The sequence below is a fragment of the Uloborus diversus genome, chromosome 5, assembly GCF_026930045.1.
Source record: "Uloborus diversus isolate 005 chromosome 5, Udiv.v.3.1, whole genome shotgun sequence".
Classification (NCBI taxonomy): domain Eukaryota; kingdom Metazoa; phylum Arthropoda; class Arachnida; order Araneae; family Uloboridae; genus Uloborus; species Uloborus diversus.
The window spans coordinates 150,045,424-150,065,934 of NC_072735.1; the positions used below are offsets into that span (position 1 = coordinate 150,045,424).

Consider the following 20,511-nt stretch of genomic DNA (forward strand, 5'->3'; position numbering starts at 1 on the left):
AGAAAATTATTGATTCTTCAAAGGGTGCCGCAAATCGTTAAAGTTCGGACCCCCGCGTTAGAGGGCACCAGGCAATATTGTTCAGAAAGAGTCAGGGGATTCGTACCCCTTACTCAAGAAAAGAACGTGTCTTGGGAAAGCGAAGTTATTTTAATAAAATGAAAAGCAAATAATGTTGGGGAAAAAATCTGAACTCGCTTTCAAAAACATATTTTTAAATTAAATTTTTTTACAGATGCAGATTATTGCTTAGCAAATTAAGTCGCCTCCTCTTTCTGTCACAGCCCCTCCCCCGTTTTTTCCCTAGTCAATCTGAAAAGAAGGGTCTTCAAAACGTTTCTCTCCTCGTCCCTTGTAAGAAATTTAAAGTAAGTTTTAGTTGTTCGGTTGGAGTAATAATGGAAATTGGTGTCCAAGAAACGCATTTATTTCGAACATCAATTTCAAAAAAAAAAAAAAAAAACCTGGGGCAGGGTACCCCAAACCAACATTCTTTCACTGAGGTTACTGCCAAAAATAGTCTGAAATTGTGCCTTTAATATTTCAGTTTTGAAAAATTTCGGAGGAAGATCTTTAGCCGCTCCAAACAACGTCTCCAAAGATAACCTGAATTTATGTTTTCTCTTTCAGGATAGCTCCTAAAACTATTTTTTTGGCTGTGCCACTGGGTGACAGTATGAACTATGAAGTCCTTGCCCCATACCAAAAAAAAAACCGAGGAAATTAAGGCACTGTTGCCCCCCCCCCCCCACTAAAAAAATTCAAATTGCAAAAAAAAAGTGGGGGGGGAGGGGAGCTAATTTTAGTAAAATAGGCCCCTCCATATATATATATATATATATATATATATATATATATATATATATAGAGAGAGAGAGAGAGAGAGAGAGAGAGAGAGATGTACGTTCCGGGGGGGGGGGCGCAATTAGAAAACTGAGATGCCCCATGTGGGAGCTCATAGCGATAAAGCACTGGGTACTATGAGACAAGGATCATAAAATCAGCTATATTATGACACCATATTATTGAAAACATGTTAATATATATTGTAGGGGAATGTGGGGTAAAGTGAAATGGTAAAATATTCACTCTGCTTTTAGCGCCACCTATCTAGTAATATTTTAACTACGTAGTAACACGTGTAGTATATTCCAGTCAAGAAAAAATTACATCTGAAAATCACAGAGTATGACAATACAAAAATTTTTCAAAAATTGACTCTTATTGCAATATTTTGTTGCAAGTCGAAAATTATTTTTAGCATTATCAAAGGATAAAGTTCTTGTAATTAACAATTGAAACATTAAGCTTACTTCTGTTTTTAATATTTTGAACAATTAGACAATTACGTGCAGGGCAAATCGAATGGGGCAAAGTGAAATAGTTAATTGTATTAAATTATTCAAATGATTTATTAAATCTCTTACGTGTTCATTTCTTTGTTCATTCATTCACTTATTTTCTTGTTCATTCACTCTTTTACTCATTCCTTTACTTGTCCTCATGCATTAATTAATTTATTTAATTATTCTTTATTTTTTTTCAGTATTTTTTCATTTATTATCAACTTCTTATTTACTGATTCATTTGATCAAAAATATTTTTTTATTATCGAATATCGGCTTTCCCCTTATTTTTGATGCAACATAACACGTATCAGCTCAGTTGTGACTTCATCCTTATCAAATAGTCTAACTGATGATAAAGCCCTTATCCTATCAACTAGTAGTTTTTTTGTCACCAGGTAACAATGTAGCGATGGGTATGACAGAAGAGAGTTGTCAAAACAGCCTGACCTTGTTTTACACTAAGTTTTGCTTCTCCATGGTTCAGTGTAGTCATCAGTTTACTATGCAGTATGAAAAAAAGTTGTTTATTGTTCTTGAAGACTAGTTTATGCAGTTGACGAATTCAAAACGAAAAATAATGTTTACAATCATTTTTACAGTGATTTGCTAAACTTAAGTAAGAAAGTAGATTGTAGCCATATAAGAACGTGGTTCGCCTTATTAGTATTCCTGTCACCAGGTTTTGGGTGGGGGATATGATCCATTGCTACATATGCTGCTCATTTGCACGAACTGTGAGCAGGAGGGAGCGAAAAATAGAAAATAACGAATTAACGAATTCAAGTCATCCCACTTGGAAAACGGACAGATATCGGGGTCGTTATTTGCATTCAAAGACAGTACACATTTTTGGGGACACTCTTCCTAAAACTTTAATTTGAGAGAGCAGAAATCAAAATTCAAAAATATTCTGAGGACCCTGTTTGTAAAAACCAAATTTTTGGGTTAAGCATGCTAAGATTAGCAAGACTCTAGTGTACCATAATACAGTGGCGTCTCTAGCAAGGGGTGAGGGAGGGGGGGTCCGCCCCGGGTGTCGCCGGCCTGGAGGGTTTACAAGTTTTGGAAAAATATGAAGCTAAAATGCAATTTTAAGGCTACAAATTTAAACATTTTTCGAGGATGAACACCGAAAACCCTATGTGAAAGTAATTGTAGTGCATCTAGATTGACCACCATTTTGGTTTTTCCTAAACCACTGGTGATTGTACCTTGGGACAGTCAAACATATTGAACCTTAGGACACGTTCCAAGTTACAACATATGCATCTTTCTTAATACATTTAGATATGTTTAGGAACATGGAACAATGTTCTAATCTTATGCAGTCTTTCAAACATATTTAATGATAGATAACAATTAATAATTTATTATTCATAATTCATTATTTATCATTCAAAATTTAATTCATTACCACAGTTTTTTTTTTTTTGGTGCAAAATTGGTTCAAGTATGACTGTTTCCTGAATCATGAAGACTTTCCCGTAGTACAACAGGCTGTGTCAGGATGTTGTACCTTGGGACAGCTTGGAACTCTTACTTTAAATGGCTGGAAATATTTTATTTGCAAAACTCTGAACTTAAAAAAATATGTTGCATAGAAGTATATTGGGGTATTTTAATGTGACTTTTGGATTTTAAATTTGATTCAAATAATTGACGTTAAAAATTAAAATAGGAAAAGTGTCGCAAGGTGCAACACTCTCCCCTACTTTACGGTTTTTAACCCAGTCCCGTGAGAAAAGTAAAGTCGGGGTTTCACTGTAGTTGTTTTTAAGTGATTTTAACTTATAACGTGATGCAGTATTCAACTCAAAACATAACTAACTATTAAGTACAATTCTAAGTTTTCCAACCTTAAAGTAGACTGCTACGCTCTTCAATGTGCCATGGTCAAAATAATGAGTTTTGACCCGACTAGTAACCTATAATTATATGTTTACCGCCATAAAATGAAAATGTCATATTTAACCATTGCAAAACATCCAAGCCTTGCTCGGAAGCAGCCCATCAAACGACGCCAATTGAACAAGTGAGAAGACAGGTTCTGAAAAGAACGTCCTTCTACTTTTATATCGAATTTTACGGTACAGCTTTCCTTACTTTTGCAATTTTCTTTTTTCGTCTCGCGTATCGGATGCTTCAATTAAATTGTGGTATAATTGCTTCGATTGTTTCGTTTAATTGAATATGTATTTTTACTAAACGACATTGGTATTTTTTGAAGAAAAGGTTTATTTTTCCTTAAAAATAGAGTTTTATGAATTCATTTTCCGTACAGCTTAATTTCCTGGATTGTCTCTCAAGAATATGAAAGATGTTTTTGTCGATCGTATATGTTTTTTTTTTTTTTTTTTTTTTGGCAAACACGGTGTGCTACCGCTGCTGGTGAAAGCTTTTTCATTTTAGCATCTTGCGCTCAGGTTGGGAAAAGATTTCGAGATATTTTGAGACGAGCAAGAGATTTGGTAAGTTTTTATGAACTTCTTTCTTTTATAAAACGACGTCATTTTGTAAAGCAATTAAAAAATGTTTTGTGTTTGAAAGTAATTTTGTCTTTGATAATGCTGAATATTTATACAATGCTCATGTAGCAAAAAAATGTATTATTTAGTATTTAGAAAAATACGAACTGGATATAAAAATATATAAATATGTACTATATATATAGTTTATATTTTGTTGTAACTAAAGATGTAATGTAATTTAATATAATATAAGATTAAATATTTAAAGAAAACGAAAAAAAAAAAAAAAACTCAATAGTATGCTAAAAAGTGTATAGTTTGTAAAGAGAAAAGAAATAGAAAATGAAATACATTTATAAATAATCATATAAAACGATCTGCATTACAAAAAATTTGAAAATGAAAATATCTCAAAGAAACTTCAAGTTTCTTTTTGATTCAAAAGAAAGTTTGCCAATACCCAGTGACTGAACACTGATCTGAAAATTAACGAATTCTGCATTAACTGAAACTATTTAAATCTACAGTATAAATATGAATACTTAATTTATCTTTCGTAGAATTAAAAGAGTCAATGAAAAAAAATTAATATTTATTATCATGCGTAATTATTTTCTTTTACAGAATTCATAAGTTATTACTTTTAATAATTATGTATTCGGTGAATTTAGATTTTATAAAAACAGTAGGCAAAAAATATAAAAACAAACCTTAATTTGAGGGAATTTATTTTATATATTTCTGTTTCGTACATAAGGAAACAATTTTTATTGAAATGTTTTACTCATATTGGTGCTAAAAGAAACACTAAAACGTATAATTATTTAAAAAAAAAAAACATTATGAATGACAACTCTTTATGTTCATTGCACAACACCATGATTGAGTAAAATAATTTTATTTGATACTAGTGGTACCCGCACGGCTTTGCCTGTAGTAGAAAATTGAAAGGTTTGATTCGCCTATATATTTACAAATAATGGATGAAGAATTTCTCGCCAATATGCTATATTAATTTGCTCTTCCATGTTATAGTAATGTGCTTGGTGCAGAGGAATTTAATCCACCAATAACGGTAAAAATAAAACCATAGAAAAAAAGAACAAAATTGAATTTTCGAAAAATCGCTTCGAGGTGCACACCTCAATGCTGCAAACTAATTTTGTGCCAAATTTCATGAAAATCGGTCGCACGGTTTAAGCGCTTTGCGTGTCACAGAGATCCAGACATCCAGACGGAGAGAGATCCAGATATCCCGATAGAGATACTTTTAGCTTTATTATTAGTAAAGGTTAAATGTTCTTTAAACTAAATATGTGACAGCGGTTGGTTTAATTAGAACGCTGCAGGAAGCTTAGTTAGATGAGGCGAATGTCAACAATTAAAAGGGAAATATGTTCAACAAATAACTTAAAACTTTATTTCTCTTTGCATAAAGGCAAGGCCGTATCCAGAAATTTTTTTCAGGAGGGGCCCGGATTAGCACATTGCCCAACACACACACCATATAGTATATAGACACACCAAACGCGTAAAAATGTTAACATAGAAGACTTTTTGTCTCGATTTTTAACGATTCCACTGTTTGGACTGTTGTTATTTTATTTTAATTTCTTATTATTTTTCTTATTCACCTTGTAGTGGTAAGGATAACACGAGGGTGTCCCTTTAAGTCGGATGTAGAACATCCATAATTTCAGGGGGTCCGGGGGTTTCTCCCCCCCGAGAAATTTTTGAAAAAAAAAAAAAATCTGTATTTTCAGGCCTTATAATAGGTAATTGAAACAACGAAAATATGAAAAAAAAAATAGGCAAACAAAGTTTTTTAAAAGTTATACATTCTTTTTCCAATCAAGATCAAACAAAATAAAAATTGCTTGCTCGACAAATCATGGAAATTAATGGATAGAGAGGAAAAACGAGAGAGGAGAAAAGAGAAGCACCCCGTCATCTGCTCATATCGACTTTTAGTGAAGTTTGTTTTTGATCACTCCCCCTACCCCCCACTTTTTTTCATTAACTGCCCTACAGTATGAAAATTGTACAAAATAGTTTAAAAGAAATAGTGTAGACATGCAGAAAATAAGAACGGAAGGGTAATATTCTGGTCATTTGGACAATTCATACTTGATTTTCTTGATGAGATACAAAATTGAAGAACTTTTCAAGGAATTTCAAAAACTTAAATAATTTTCAGACTCTCGAACAGTTGAAATTATTTGAAGCTCTTATAACTTTGTAAGACACACCCGTTTTAAGTTAATAAATGCAACGAAATATTTCCTGAAACAAACTTTTTTTTTTCAATCACAAGTAGTGCAGAAAATGAAAAAGAGTAGAGTAAGTGTTATTTTTTTTCTCATACTTAAGGTATTAACAGTATGCCGTAGAAGTAAGAAAATAAATTTAAAAAAAAAACAAGCAATAACAAAAGAACTTCCATGATACTGAATTCGGCATTAAATAAATGCAAGACATAAAACATATCAGTCACAAAAATGATCTTGAAAATTATGCTACAAAAACGCGAGAATCGTGATTTTTGCATTTTTTACGCAGGATGTATCAAGGAGCTGAATTTGGCACATCTTGGTAACAAGATACTCGCCTAATTGGAAACTAGGGGCCCAGCCTTTGGGGAGTCCCCGGCTCGAAATCAGTACAGTGTAAGTTTTATAAGAGTTTTAGGGGGAGGAGGGAAGGGTCGTGTACAGAGGGGAGAAGGGACACCTGTTAGTCCGGGCCCGAGCTTAAATGAAGCCCAATATCTTTAAACCTAGGGTTCAAAATATAGGTAAACAATATGGAGGGGGCCCAAAAAAAGGTATTTGTAACAGCCCCAAAATTTCTGTGAACGCCCCTGGAGAAGTCAATTCGGCAGACTTGGAAAAGTCTGCCGAACCAGACTTTACCAAAACTGACAAAGGGCCTGCCTTGACCCTGGACTGCCCTGAATTGAATTGGGAAAGAGAGCAGGAAGTCCTAATTAAAGGTCTAAATTTCAAGTGTGCCTTGCGGCTAATGAGAAATAGAATTGCTTTTTCTGTATTTCTTCAAAATATTATAAATCTTGAATAGTAGCAAAATTAAGAATTAAAAAAAACTTCGTTATTCTCCTTTTCTGATATTAGGAATTAAAAAAAAAAACCTTCTTCTGTTTTACGGTACAAAACATTTCGGGTTTCGGGGGGGGGGGGGGGCCCTTCAGGCCCCCCCTCTGGGTACGGCCCTGCATAAAGGGATATAATACGGGCTACGCTTGTGGTATTTTGTGCTTTTAACATAGTTTTAAATTGAAATTAGAAAGTTAACTTAAATAATTTTGACTCAAATGCATTCATTTTTTCTTTTCTTTTTTCAGATAATACCCACTTGAAATTATATATAATGGGACATTTCTTACAGACTATTCTTGATAAAGGAGGTAAACAATTTTATGTTACTTGTTTTTTCTCGTATTCTTATGTCTAAGACAGTGGTGCACAACCAACGGCCCGCGGGCCATATGCTGCCCCCTGCCCACGAAGCTGATCTATGAGACCTGTTGATGCTTTAAACGTTACGAATAGAAATATTTATTCTGGTACCTTTCAAACCTACTTATTATCGGTGTTGCGAGCGATTGTTGCAAATTTTTTGGGGAAATGAGATGAATCCAAAAGTTTCTACAAGAAATTCAATTACAACATTAAAAATGATATCGATTAATTTTCCCTAGCTGTTAGTGGACCGCATAAAAATTACTCTTGGACCACTCGTGGTCCTCGTATCACAGGTTGAGAATCATTGGTTTAAGGAATCGAATGGAGCACAATGAAACGTAAAAAAATGTGTCTGTGTAAAGAGAGAGAGAGGAACTCTAATCCCCAGAGTGGGAGTTATTTTTTGTTAAACAAAAGTAAACTTTTTTTTTCTGGTTTGTAGATAAATGGGGAATAGACCTCAGAGCATGAATTTGTAAATGGAGGGAGCAAGTCCAATCATTGGCTTAGCTAAAGCTGACTCATAGACGCCAAGTCACGTGACTCCAACAACGACGAATAATTGACACGTTTTGCGTGAAACAAGCAAAAGAAACCTGTTTTCTTCCAATGCTTTACTTTAAAATCTATCACGTGATTTCGAGTCTTGGCTTCATGCATGAAAGTCTTCCTTGCCTCCATTTTATCTCTTCTTAATGGAATAGACTAGTTACGTAGGTCTTATAGTGTGGGTCTGATTAGTTTAGGCATGATTCTGACAATGTTTACTTCATTTTGGTGAAAGAGGGAAGGGTTATTGGCGGGTTGGCGCTAAGTTGAGTTGGGCTACCTTCGTAGGAGTTTTACGAAAGTATTCCGACTCAAACAAACACGGGAAACGCGTCTGCTTTTCACAGAACTCCCACAAAAGTAGTAAACAAGGTTAAAGTCATGCCCCAACTTATCAGATGCTCCTTTTACGTGAAATAACGTGATATAACCTTGTCGAAATTTAAGTCAATGATTGTTATTTCAAAAGTCGTTATAATATGTTGGGTTCTTTTGTCGAAGAGTCGTTACAGCGGGAGTTTTAAGTCATTAAAATTTTTTTTATAAGTTTTAAGCTGTTACCGTTTTTGAAAAGTATTAGAGTTTATTATAATAAACCAGCGCTTTTATCATGAAAATACTTTCTTGGTAATATATATGAAAAACAAATACTTGTTCAATGCTGTGTTTCACATTACTAATTAAAATTCGAAAAATCGAATCACATGACCGTTGATATCTAATTTCTGTAGTAAATATTTTAAAGCTTTTTTCTGTTATTCTTGAGTCTGTACTATGAAGGATGTGAATCCAAGATCCTTTTGTAAAATAGGATTTTGAAAGCAGCATTTTTTTTTTTTTTTTTTTGAATGGGCCAATTAAGTTGAAACAATGGCCAATTAAGTTGGAGACTATACTAATCAACTTCTTTTTGCCAAGAAAAAATTAATACAGTCGTGTAAAGCTGTGATGAAACGCACAACTTCTCGGCATTAACATTGTGTCCCATTTCATCTTGCAGATCCCCGGATGGCAAAATGGCCCCTGATGGACAACCCTAACATTACCGTTATTTTAATCATACTCTACTTGTCATTTGTGAAGCTAGTAGGACCTCTTTACATGAAAAATCGAAAGCCCTTCAGTCTTCGATATCCTATGATCGTTTACAACCTCATTATGGTGGTAGTCAGTGCGTGGATATTCATTATGGTGAGTTTTTGTCTTGATTTTTTAAGGTATATAGGGTAGTTTCTTGTCACTACTCCTCAGGATATGGATAATGCATTATTTTCTTTCTCTTGCAGTTGGGAAGGTATGGATGGTTCACTAAATATAATTGGAAATGTGAGCCAATTGTTTATTCGTATAAAAAAGATCCCATGCGAGTAAGTATTGTTTGCGAATTGCTTACAAAATCCGAAATATTCTGTTGATTCTCTGCATGGTTGGACATTCAGAAACGTTTCTAGAAACTAATCGGCAGTTAATGTGCCCAATTTCCGCCAGTAACATATTTTACTAAAATCAGGAACGCTTTCAGGAACAGTGTACTTAGTACACAAATGGGGTAGCACCATTCCCTATTTTGCCCGACTTCTGCTATTTTTTCTTAATATTCCAGTTTAAGGATGATCAACTTTAATGGAGATTTATTTTTTCCTGTAGGTTGTTGAAGTCTGTTGGGTTTTCTATATTACGAAGTTTATAGAGTTCGCAGACACGGTAAGTTAACAGAAAAAATCCTTAGAATTCTTCTGTTGTACTCTTTTGCTTTCAGTGTCAAAATGTCACATAGTGGAATGTGGGGTAAAGTGAAATGGTTAAAATGACTTGAGTTTTTTCAAAGTGAACAAATCGGAAATTTGTTTTGAAAATTACAGTGCGCAAAGAAAGAACATTGTAGTTTATAATAAAACTTGCATTGAAACATTATTTTTTATTTTTGGCAGTAAATTTGAGTCTTCAAAAACAAGTGAAAATTTTTCACTTTTTTTGTGGGGCAAAGTGAAAAATAAAATATTTTTCTAATGAAATATTTTCTATTCAATTTTAAAGCATATTTTTGATAAAAAGAATCAGTAAATATAAGGTTGAATATATAAATGAAAAGATAATGAAACAATAAGCGTATAACTAAATAAATAAGTCAATTAATATATGAAGAAAAAAAAAGAACAAGTAAAAGAATGAACGAAAAGAAAATAAGTGAATGAATGAATAAATAAGTGAATTACTAAATAAAGGAATGTGAATGAATTAATTAATAAATGAAAACGTATTGATTTATATTAAACTAGTGGTACCCGCACGGCTTTGCCCGTAATAGAAAAATTAAAAGGTCTTTTGGTTCGCCTGTATATTTACAAATAATGTATGGTGAATTTTCTCGCCAATTGGCTTGTGCCCATGTTACGGTTCCACGTTATGATAATTTCGTAATTTACTCGTCCATCTTTTGATATTTTTGTTCTTAAAATTGGATTGGAAAATGAACCACATCGAATTTTCGAAAAATCGCTTCAAGATGCACACCCCCATGGTACAAACTAACTTTGTGCCAAATTTCATGAAAATCGGCCGAACGGTCTAGGCGCTATGCGCGTCACAGAGATCCTGACAGACAGGGGGACATTCAGCTTTATTATTAGTAAGTAGTGATACCCGCACGGCTTCGCCCGCAATAGAAAAATCAAAAGGTCTTTTGGTTCGCCTGTATATTTACAAATAATGTATAGTGAATTTTCTCGCCAGTTGGCTTGTACCGACATTACGGTTCCATGTTATGATAATTTCGTATCTCGCCAATTGGCTTGTGCCCATGTTACGGTTCCACGTTACGATAATTTCGTAATTTATGATACTTTTTTTCTTAAAATTGGAATAAAAAAAGAACCACATCGAATTTTCGAAAAATCGCTTCGAGGTGCACACCCCCATGCTACATACTAACTTTGTGCCAAATTTCATGAAAATCGGCCCGAACGGTTTAAGCGCTATGCGCGTCACAGACATCCTACGGACATCCTACAGACATCCTACAGACATCCAGACATCCTCCGGACAGAGAGACTTTCTGCTTTATTATTAGTAAAGAAGATGATTGAGTGAGTAAATGAAACAAACTATTTCCTTTTGCCCCATCCACTTTGCCCCACATGTACTCATTAGGGTGCGTCTTATTTTTAAAGGTGTTATTTTTTCATGAGGCACCCTTTCATTTTGTTCCTTTGGATGAAAAAAAAATTATCATACCTGAAAATTAAAAATTGAATAATATTTAGAGGCTGCTACCACTGCTGCAAAATTTGACAACTCTCTCTCTCTCTTTATTTTTTTTAAATTTATTTATTTAGTCTGGATACTAAGTAGCAATCAGTGAAAAGCTTGTATTGTCACATGGAAGTAACAAAGAGAAAAATTACAATATTGCAGACCGAAAGTGATATGAATCACATTACCGAACTTTCGGATGCTTTTCTGACATTATCGCATAAAATGATAACCATGAAATGCTTATTATTTTCTTGTATATATAAGAAATAGGTGTTATGTTAAACCCAACCAACCTAATTTCATGTTGATTAAAAATATGACAAGATATATTGGGGAGTTTATTTTTACACTATTTTTTTTCACAATGACTAATTTTAGTCGCTGGTAGCACCCCTTAAATTACGTTCAAATTCTATGAAACTTTTATGTGTGTATTTTTTCATCAAAAGGAAGCAATTTAAGGGGTGCCCCATAAGAAATTCAAAACTTTTTAAAAAAGTACATTATAAGACACACCCTAGTACTCATGTACTTGACTAATTTTAAAATTTATTTAAATTACAAACAAGTTTAATATGAACTACATTAATACTGCATTGAATGTCAGCAGGTGTCAATTAATGCTTAAGAGGTTAATAACAAGAACTTTATCTTTTTATAGAAACAAATATAATTTTTGACTTACAACAAAATATTACAATATGAGTAACAATTTTTTAAAATTGTCTATATTACCAAATACTTTAATCTTCGGCGATATCTTTTTCCTGACAGAAATAAACTACATATGGTACTACACATTCAAAATAATACCAGATAGGTGGAGCTCAAAGCAGAGTAAATATTTAAAAATTTCACTTTGCCCCATATTCCCCTAGTCTTTATCTTCTTTACTAATAATAAAGCAGTAAGTCTCTCTGTCCGGAGGATGTCTGTAGGATGTCTGTAGGATGTCCGTAGGATGTCTGTGACGCGCATAGCGCTTAAACCGTTCGGCCGATTTTCATGAAATTTGGCACAAAGTTAGTATGTAGCATGGGGGTGTGCACCTCGAAGCGATTTTTCGAAAATTCGATGTGGTTCTTTTTTTATTCAAATTTTAAGAAAAAAAAAACTATCATAAATTACGAAATTATCATAACGTGGAATCGTAACATGGGCACAAGCCAATTGGCGAGATACGAAATTATCATAACGTGGAACTGTAACGTCGGTACAAGCCAATTGGCGAGAAAATTCACCATACATCATTTGTAAATATACAAGCGAACCAAAAGACCTTTAATTTTTCTATTACGTGCGAAGCCGTGCGGGTGCCACTAGTTACTAATAATAAAGCAGAAAGTCTCTCTGTCCGGAGGATGTCTGGATGTCTGTAGGATGTTTGTAGGATGTCCGTAGGATGTCTGTGACGCGCATAGCGCTTAAACCGTTCGGCCGATTTTCATGAAATTTGGCACAAAGTTAGTATGTAGCATGGGGGTGTGCACCTCGAAGCGATTTTTCGAAAATTCGATGTGGTTCTTTTTTTATTCCAATTTTAAGAAAAAAAGTATCATAAATTACGAAATTATCGTAACGTGGAACCGTAACATGGGCACAAGCCAATTGGCGAGATACGAAATGATCACAACGTGGAACTGTAACGTCGGTACGAGCCGATCGGCGAGAAAATTCACCATACATTATTTGTAAATATACAGGCAAACCAAAAGACCTTTCATTTTTCTATTACGGGCGAAGCCGTGCGGGTGCCACTAGTTAAAAATAAACTAATTTGCCATTGTACTGCTATAAAGAACGTACTTAATTGGTAAGAGGTGTATAATAAGCTGAGTTTTTAGTTTTAATTTTAGTTCATTTATTTTATTGACATATTGCTGCTTCTTTAATTGTGCACGAATAACCATAATTACATTAAATTTCTCTTTTACAGATATTTTTTATTCTGAGAAAAAAAGAGAACCAAATTACTCAACTGCATGTCATTCATCATGGCCTGGTACCGTTAACAAGCTGGTTTGGAATTAGGTTTGGCGCATGTAAGAAAATAAACCTGTTTGTTATATTAAACAATGATTTCGACCAACTCCTGCTGTTTAGAGGCAGTGAGAAGCAAAGGGTTATAAGTGCCGACCTTAAAAATTTAGAGATAACCAGTACAAATGGTGGGGGAGCCTTTCTTCTCTCTTGGGACAAAAGATAGCCCTGGTGGGTGCAGCTATACAACATTAATCAGAATTTTTTTTTCAATGAAGGTCTACCTAGGATCTGAACTTTAAAAGGCGTTTTACTCAAAACTTTAAGGCGTCTACTTACATCCCTTTGCCTCTCATTGCCTCATTTGTACTAAGTATTATAATATTAGATTTCTTGTTAAAAATTTTCGAAATTTGTATTCATTTTTTTTTCATGTAAGCAATAATAAAGCGCTTATAGGTAGTTAGAAGCGCATTTTTTTTTTTTTTGAAATTTATATATCATTTTTGAATTTTGAACAGCCAGCTTGTATAGTGATGAAAATATTTGAACATAATTTTTATTCAATGCCATAACTTCCGTTACGTGGCTGCATATAAAATTTGCAATTGGTCGTTAATTTGGATTTTTATACAATTGACGACTATTTTTGCTAATTTAGCAAAAATGCATAGTATAACCTTTTCCGCTATGATTTTCAGTTTGCTGCTCATTTTTCGCTACTAAACGTCTTAAAAGTTACGATTCAGTTTTCTTTAATCTATATTTATTTATAACCTGATGAATAATTAAGATTTACAACTGTTATGTTAGTAATAAAATTTAAAGTTCATAAAAGTTTCACATATTGATATAGTTACATAATTATGACTGATATAAAGTTGAAATTTATCTAGGTTACATATCTCTGTGTCGGTATTTCACTTTCGTTTAGTTTGTAATAATTCGGTTGGAATGATTAAATATATTTATTTGTTGGCACTTGTTACGCTTTGTATCGTTATACGCTTTGTATCTGCTTTGCATATAAATATGAAAATCTCATAACATATTTTTTTTTTAAATTTTACAGCTGGTTATACCACAATTTTTGCTTTCTTGAATTCTTTCGTTCATATTTGGATGTATTTATACTATGGATTATCCGCCTTTGGTCCTCAAGTTCAAAAATATTTGTGGTGGAAAAAGTATCTCACTATGCTCCAAATGGTAAGGCCTTCCCTTTTCTTTCTTTTTTTTTTCTCTCATAGATATCTAAAATTTTAGATTAATCCTTCAGAGTCTGTAAGCTACAAATCCATTTCCATTAATCTATTTGAAATATAGCCATTGATTTTGAACAAAAATTTGTGACGAAATATCTACAATGAATGCTACATATCGTTTGTGAAAGCTTTGCGCAATTTATTTATAGCATTTTATTCAAAGTATCATCGCTTATGTAAGCATGGCAAGGGAATGTGTGAGTAAAGTGAAATATTTTCACAGTTTGCAGTGCCATCTATCAATCTATATTTTAACTAAGTTCTCAAATATATTGTTGATTCCAGTCAAAAGAATAAAAAGCTCAAAGTCAAGGAACACAATAATATTAGTTATTTTCAAATTTTGACACACATATTGTAACATTTTAAGGTTTATTTTAATTATTTTTGGTACAAATGTGATATACCCCCCATTTGGCGACATTCGATTTTTTTGCACAAAATTAAAATTTTTTTCTCGCCAATGAGGCGATAATTTTTTTATGCATGGCATCCCTGGCCAAACTAACCTGTGTTTAGCAACCCGAAGGCAATCTTACAGATCTGTTCAAACTTGTTTACTTGGGTTGTTTGGGTTTCACGCAGGAGAGATACGTGGTGTTGTTTCGTGCAATATACCTTACAGGAATGCTTATTTTGTGTTAGTTTAAATTCAGTAGTTGTGTTTTGAAGTAAAAACATTAGAAAATGCCAGTTTCTTCAAACTTGAAGGTTAATTAAAAGTTAACTCCAACGTGGTGTGTATCTGTAACGTGCCATTGTCATATGATGTATTGTTTTAGACTGAGTGTGAATATTTATACCATATAAAAAGGTAAGTTCTTTATTTTAGAATTCAAAAAAAAAAAAAAAACCTCTCACTTCCAAAATTCTTTGTTTTTACAAATCCTTGAGGGGTTCTTGTAGTTTTTAACTTTATTTTTACTGTATGTAAATTAATTTTACAGAAATAGTACGGTTATTTTGTTCTAAAAGTTAATTCTTATCGATGCCACGAATTATTTAGACATTAACGTGCCTCCTTTAGGTACTGAATTTTATGTTAACAATTGAAAATTCTTTCGGTTGTACTCTTAAAAAATGCTGAATTTTATTAATAAATCTGCACAATAATGGTGCATATTTCACACTTAAAACTGTGTCATTATTGTACACTGAACGGAAGGAGCCACCCTTGGGTGTACATACACATGAATATGCATAATATACATAAATATACATAATTGTGACCATACTCCGACTGTAATGTATATTAACAGTCGGAGGGATAACGGACCGAGAGGAGCGAGGTCCTGGCGAGCCAGAGGTCTCATAGTACTTTCGTAATGAGACTGAGGCAGGGCCGGCGAGCCGAGGTCTCATTACGAAAGTACTATGAGACCGAGGGCTCGTATCCCGGAGAAATGATGAAAAAAAAAATTAATGCATTAATTCCGACTTGTAATTAATACAATAATTTATTTCATTGTATTTTAATATGTTTACAAAAAACCCCGGCCCTGTACATTTTTGAAGCATATATTCGTGATGTTTTTTGTTGTGCTTTTATGTTGTTTTTATATATATTGTGTTCTGAAGTGCTTTGATCATGTTTTTTTTATCTGATTTTTTCCTGTTGGCGCTAAAAAAGCATCGCTAAGAACGATGTATGACATATGTCGTCATACATCGTTTTCTTGGCGACGCTTTCTTGGCGCCAACAGGAAAAAGTCGCCAAGGGTGGGGTATATCACATCAGTTCCTTATTTTTTGTTATTACAAAAAAAATAACATTTCTATAATTAACATTTGAAGAATAACTGAAAGTTACTGACGTCCAGTTCAGCAGTTATTTAGTTATGCGTGTTTTAACTTTAAATGTTTAACGCAATTTGTGAAGTGCTCGCGGGGCAACGTGAAATAGTCCATCTCGTTTACGTACTAATTTATTAATTAAATGACTTACATATTTATTAATTACGTATTCATTCACTTTTTTATAATTTATTTATTCGTTTACCTATTTTTTTATTCATTCAGTTATTTATTTTTTCTCACATATGAATTAATTTATTCATTCATTTATTCATTTATTATTTCATTATTTATTCATTTACATGAGGAAATATATTTTTAATAAGAGTAGAAAATATTTCATTAGAAAAATGCTCTATTTTTCACTTTGTCCTCAAAAAAAAAGTAAAAATTTCTATTTTTTTTGGGTGTACAAGTTTTCTTCCAAAAACGGAAGTTTTACCCAATTGAAGCCCCAAGTTTAAGTAAAACATAGAAAGAGTTATAGCTACTGTCCTACCACGGATTGCATGGAAGTTTCAAACGTCCAGATAAGGACGAATCAGTATGAATAAGGGGGAAAAGTAAAAATTTGATGCGTGTATTCCGCTCGTTCCGAGACTCTGCTTCTGCAAAAACTAACATCGGTAAAAAAAGTAATAGATTCGTCCATTTCCGGCTGTAAAACGGATGTTTGTCTTTCCATACAATCCGTGATCAGACAGTAAAATGAAATACGTACTGTTGAGCGAAAGTAATTTACTGTAAATGTTTTTTTCTTTGTTGAATTTTATTGAAGAGGTGACGTTTCAAAATCATTTAACCACAGGCAAAGCAATTTTCCGTAAAAAAAAAAAAACTTTCTCCTGTATGTAACACCATTACACAACGAGTGAAATTTTTTCTAACTAGTTTTAGTTAAACTAATAATAAAATCCCAGAATTTGTTTTTTTAACTTGAAATGTTGGAATAAGTAGTCTTGATACACTAGTTAGAATTAAATTCTATTTGATTGGGCTTAAGATGGATTAAACCCTTTTTGTACTTTTGTATGGAAAAATTATTATTATTACTAACTATTAACTGCCATAATAAACTAAAATTAAAAAAAAAATCTTTCTTGCAGTCAATGAGCTGTTTACACAGCGCTATCTTAAAATGCAAAAAATTACATGCCCATGTCGAAGGAGCATGGGGGATAGAAAGCAGTTCTGTGATTGGCCACAGCTTGGAGTAGTTACTTTTTGTTTGAGCACTGAAATGAAATAAATGTTTTTTGAACAAAACTGTCATTTTTTCTACCCAATCTTAAGTAAAAATTGTAATTTTTTTAAAATTGTACAAATTATTTTATAAGGTGAGTTGGGGGAAGTGCAGCCCTTAAATTGTACAGTTCGACTTTATTAAGGCCTAGACGTTACAAGACTTGATACAAATTTTTTATTTTTTATTTCGTATGTTACCTGTTTTAGTGTGTTTCCGAGACATGAGATTGTTAAAATCATTGCAGGTAAAAAAGTTGAAAAAAAAAAAAAAAAAAAACATTTTAAACTATTGTGCTCTAGGGACGCACTTTCTCAATAAAAGTGGGGCAAGAGCATCACCTATCTGAATTTTTTTTTTAACCGTTTGAGAAAATAAGGGGCAAGTGCAATCAATAGAGTATTTTTTCCTGATTAAAAACGATTTTTTTTATTTTAATTTTCACCTATTCATTGGGAAGTTATTACATTTTTCCTAACGAAACCTGTCAATGTAAAATGAAGAACGTTCAAGGAACAATGGACTATTAAACAAAATTATGAAGTTTTTATTTTAAATTAAATAAGGAACATGAAAGATAACTTTTATAATGCTAATAAGCTTGAAAAACAAAAACAAAACTTGCATACTAAGGAATAATCTTTAAAACTTGAATATCAACGAACTTATAAAATATTAACTTAATAATACAAAAGGTAACTATTCAACTGACAAAAGGTAACATGTCTTTGGCGAACTTGAACATATTTTTTTGTATAAGTACACTTAGTATAGTAACTAACAATAAATAAGTATAGTAATTAACAATTTAATTTATATTATTTTCTGAAAACGTTACTTGCAATATCAAATTTCCTCTACGATTTGAAGAGGGATTTGGAAGGATTGATGCAATGTCGTCGTCTTGGATCTCGCTAACGTCGTCTCTTGAAGGATAACTAAACACAGTGCTATAATTTCCAGCCGCTTTTAACTTTAAAAATTTAATTTCAGGGAAATTATCATCATTTATATTAGTAATTTGTCCTACAAAATGTTTAGTCATCTTTTTTGTAGAAAATCTCACAAGAACCCAGTTGCCTACCTTTCTCTCCGTTGGATGCCTTCCCCACTGAATGATATCTTCTTGCTGTTTTTGCTCTGTGGCAATCATTTCTTTGACTGTCATTTCATCATGTAAATCTTCCCTTAAACTCAATATTTTCATTATCGTCACTTTCTTCCTCTTCGAATAATTTCGGAAGAAAAAAAAATTAATTACATTGCTTCATTAAATCATTGCGAACAAATTATATCTGTCATAAAATAACATTGCCAGATTAATGGGAAAGTGCAGCCCCAAAAAATGCGAGGCTGCACTTGCCCCTTTTTTTCGGGCCGCACTTTCCCAGTCGTATAATTTTCTGGGGCAAGTGCAGCTCTAAAATTAATTGATTTGAAAGTAAAAAATAATAAATCTCAGCTTCAAAAATGCGAAAAGCAGACATGAAATAGATGTACTTACGTTTTGGAAGCACGAAAAAGTGAGAACAACAACAGAAGAAACGATGATTTCTCGAACCATAATAACATGGCACTGTAGTGGGAATGAGAAAAGTTAGGAAATCAGGGAGGGAGTAGAGTTACCATTCAAGTAGCGCGATCTAACGCACGCAGTGCAAAGTAATAACGTTTACCAAGCTACCCAGATGACAGCAGCCTTGCAGATATTCCCGGTTTCTGATTATTAACCTAAGCCGCACTTGCCCCAAGACCGCACTTACCCCAACTGACCTTACTGTTTTTGGATTTTAACTGGCTAAATAATAGTAATAAGTTTTAAGCATCAATCTAACAGGCATGCTAAATTTGAAATTTATCGTCAAAAGTTTTGCAATTTTCCAAATGTTGTCAAAACACTGTTATATAATTTCAATCTCTTTGTCGTCTAGCTGCAATTTCAAGTTAAAATTCTAATTCCAATGTTAGAGTAGTAACCAAGATTCTTTTCTTTTGTTTCAGATCCAATTTTGCATAGTATTCGGATTCATGATTCGATTGATTTTTGATCCAGCTTGCGAGATATCTGCGCCTTTGCTAATACTCAATGTGGGTCAAGCTATTTTGTTTTTTGTTCTTTTTCTTAACTTTTACCACGGCTCATACTTGAGGAAGAAAGCCATGCGGAAGAATGGAGCTGCACAATCCAAAGAAGTGTCAGGAGAAAGTCACAATATTTTGAACGGAAATGACGATGTTCGGTTGCGACGAAAAATTCAAAATAGTAGTTAATGTCAATGCTTTGAATGTGTCTGAATTAATGTGTATTTTGTAGCATATTTAATATCTAGTTTTGTCATAAATATTTTTTATTGTGCATAATTAGTGTGTCATAAGTGATTCGTCCTACCAAATCTTTTTTGAGTCACTTAGTAGATAACAAGCTGCGTAAAACATGAAACAGAATTGCTCTAGATTATATTTTCCTGAAGTAAGGTAAAACACCAGTAGTGGCCAGTGCTTCAGTAATGGTCACTTTAAGTTTACTTATACATTTTAAAGAAAGAAATGAACAATAATAATGTGGTCAGTGGCGCAAACAAGGGAGGGGATCCAGGGGTTCCGAACACCATAGATTTGTTTTTTTCCCCGATTGATTACGACTCTGTGTATTTTGTACGTAGAATAATTGCAAACAAAGAGAACGATAATTTCAGTTCTAATAAGTGAAAAAATAAAATCCTCATGTTTAAAGATTTTTTTAAATGTTGTGCACTTTTCCTATAACGAATTGCTTATAAGAAGCAGAATGGTGATTTTAAATGAATAGTCTGCAGTAAACATGTTTTTAGTTCTGTAATTACGGATTAAAATGAGATTCTTTTAGCTTTTGAATCCATTTTCTAACTATGAGAAAAGTAAAAGCATAAATTATTTTGCTCTTTGGTTTTTTTATTTAAGTATATTTCAATAAATAATGTTAATTATTTATTCAATAGTCTATTTTTTACTGTTTTTCGTTCCCGGTAATCGATACAATCAAGCCAATATGATTGCAGTGTATTGGGGTATGATATAAGAATGAGGCTTTCGAAAATTCCTGTGTGCGCCACTGAATGTGGTTAATATATTGGTGCTTAATGTAAT

At 33.0% G+C, this 20,511-nt stretch overlaps 1 protein-coding gene across 1 annotated transcript; it reads left to right on the forward strand.

Moving 5' to 3' along the window:
- Window positions 1-3,736: 3,736 nt before the first annotated feature.
- LOC129222365 (elongation of very long chain fatty acids protein 7-like) lies at window positions 3,737-20,213 on the forward strand. The gene is made up of 8 exons (XM_054856861.1): window positions 3,737-3,817; window positions 7,179-7,241; window positions 8,849-9,039; window positions 9,135-9,215; window positions 9,496-9,552; window positions 13,040-13,145; window positions 14,156-14,292; window positions 19,387-20,213. The coding sequence occupies exons 2-8, from the start codon at window positions 7,205-7,207 to the stop codon at window positions 19,654-19,656; spliced, it is 879 nt and encodes a 292-aa protein (XP_054712836.1). The 5' UTR covers window positions 3,737-3,817; window positions 7,179-7,204; the 3' UTR covers window positions 19,657-20,213.
- The last annotated feature ends 298 nt before the right edge of the window (window positions 20,214-20,511 follow it).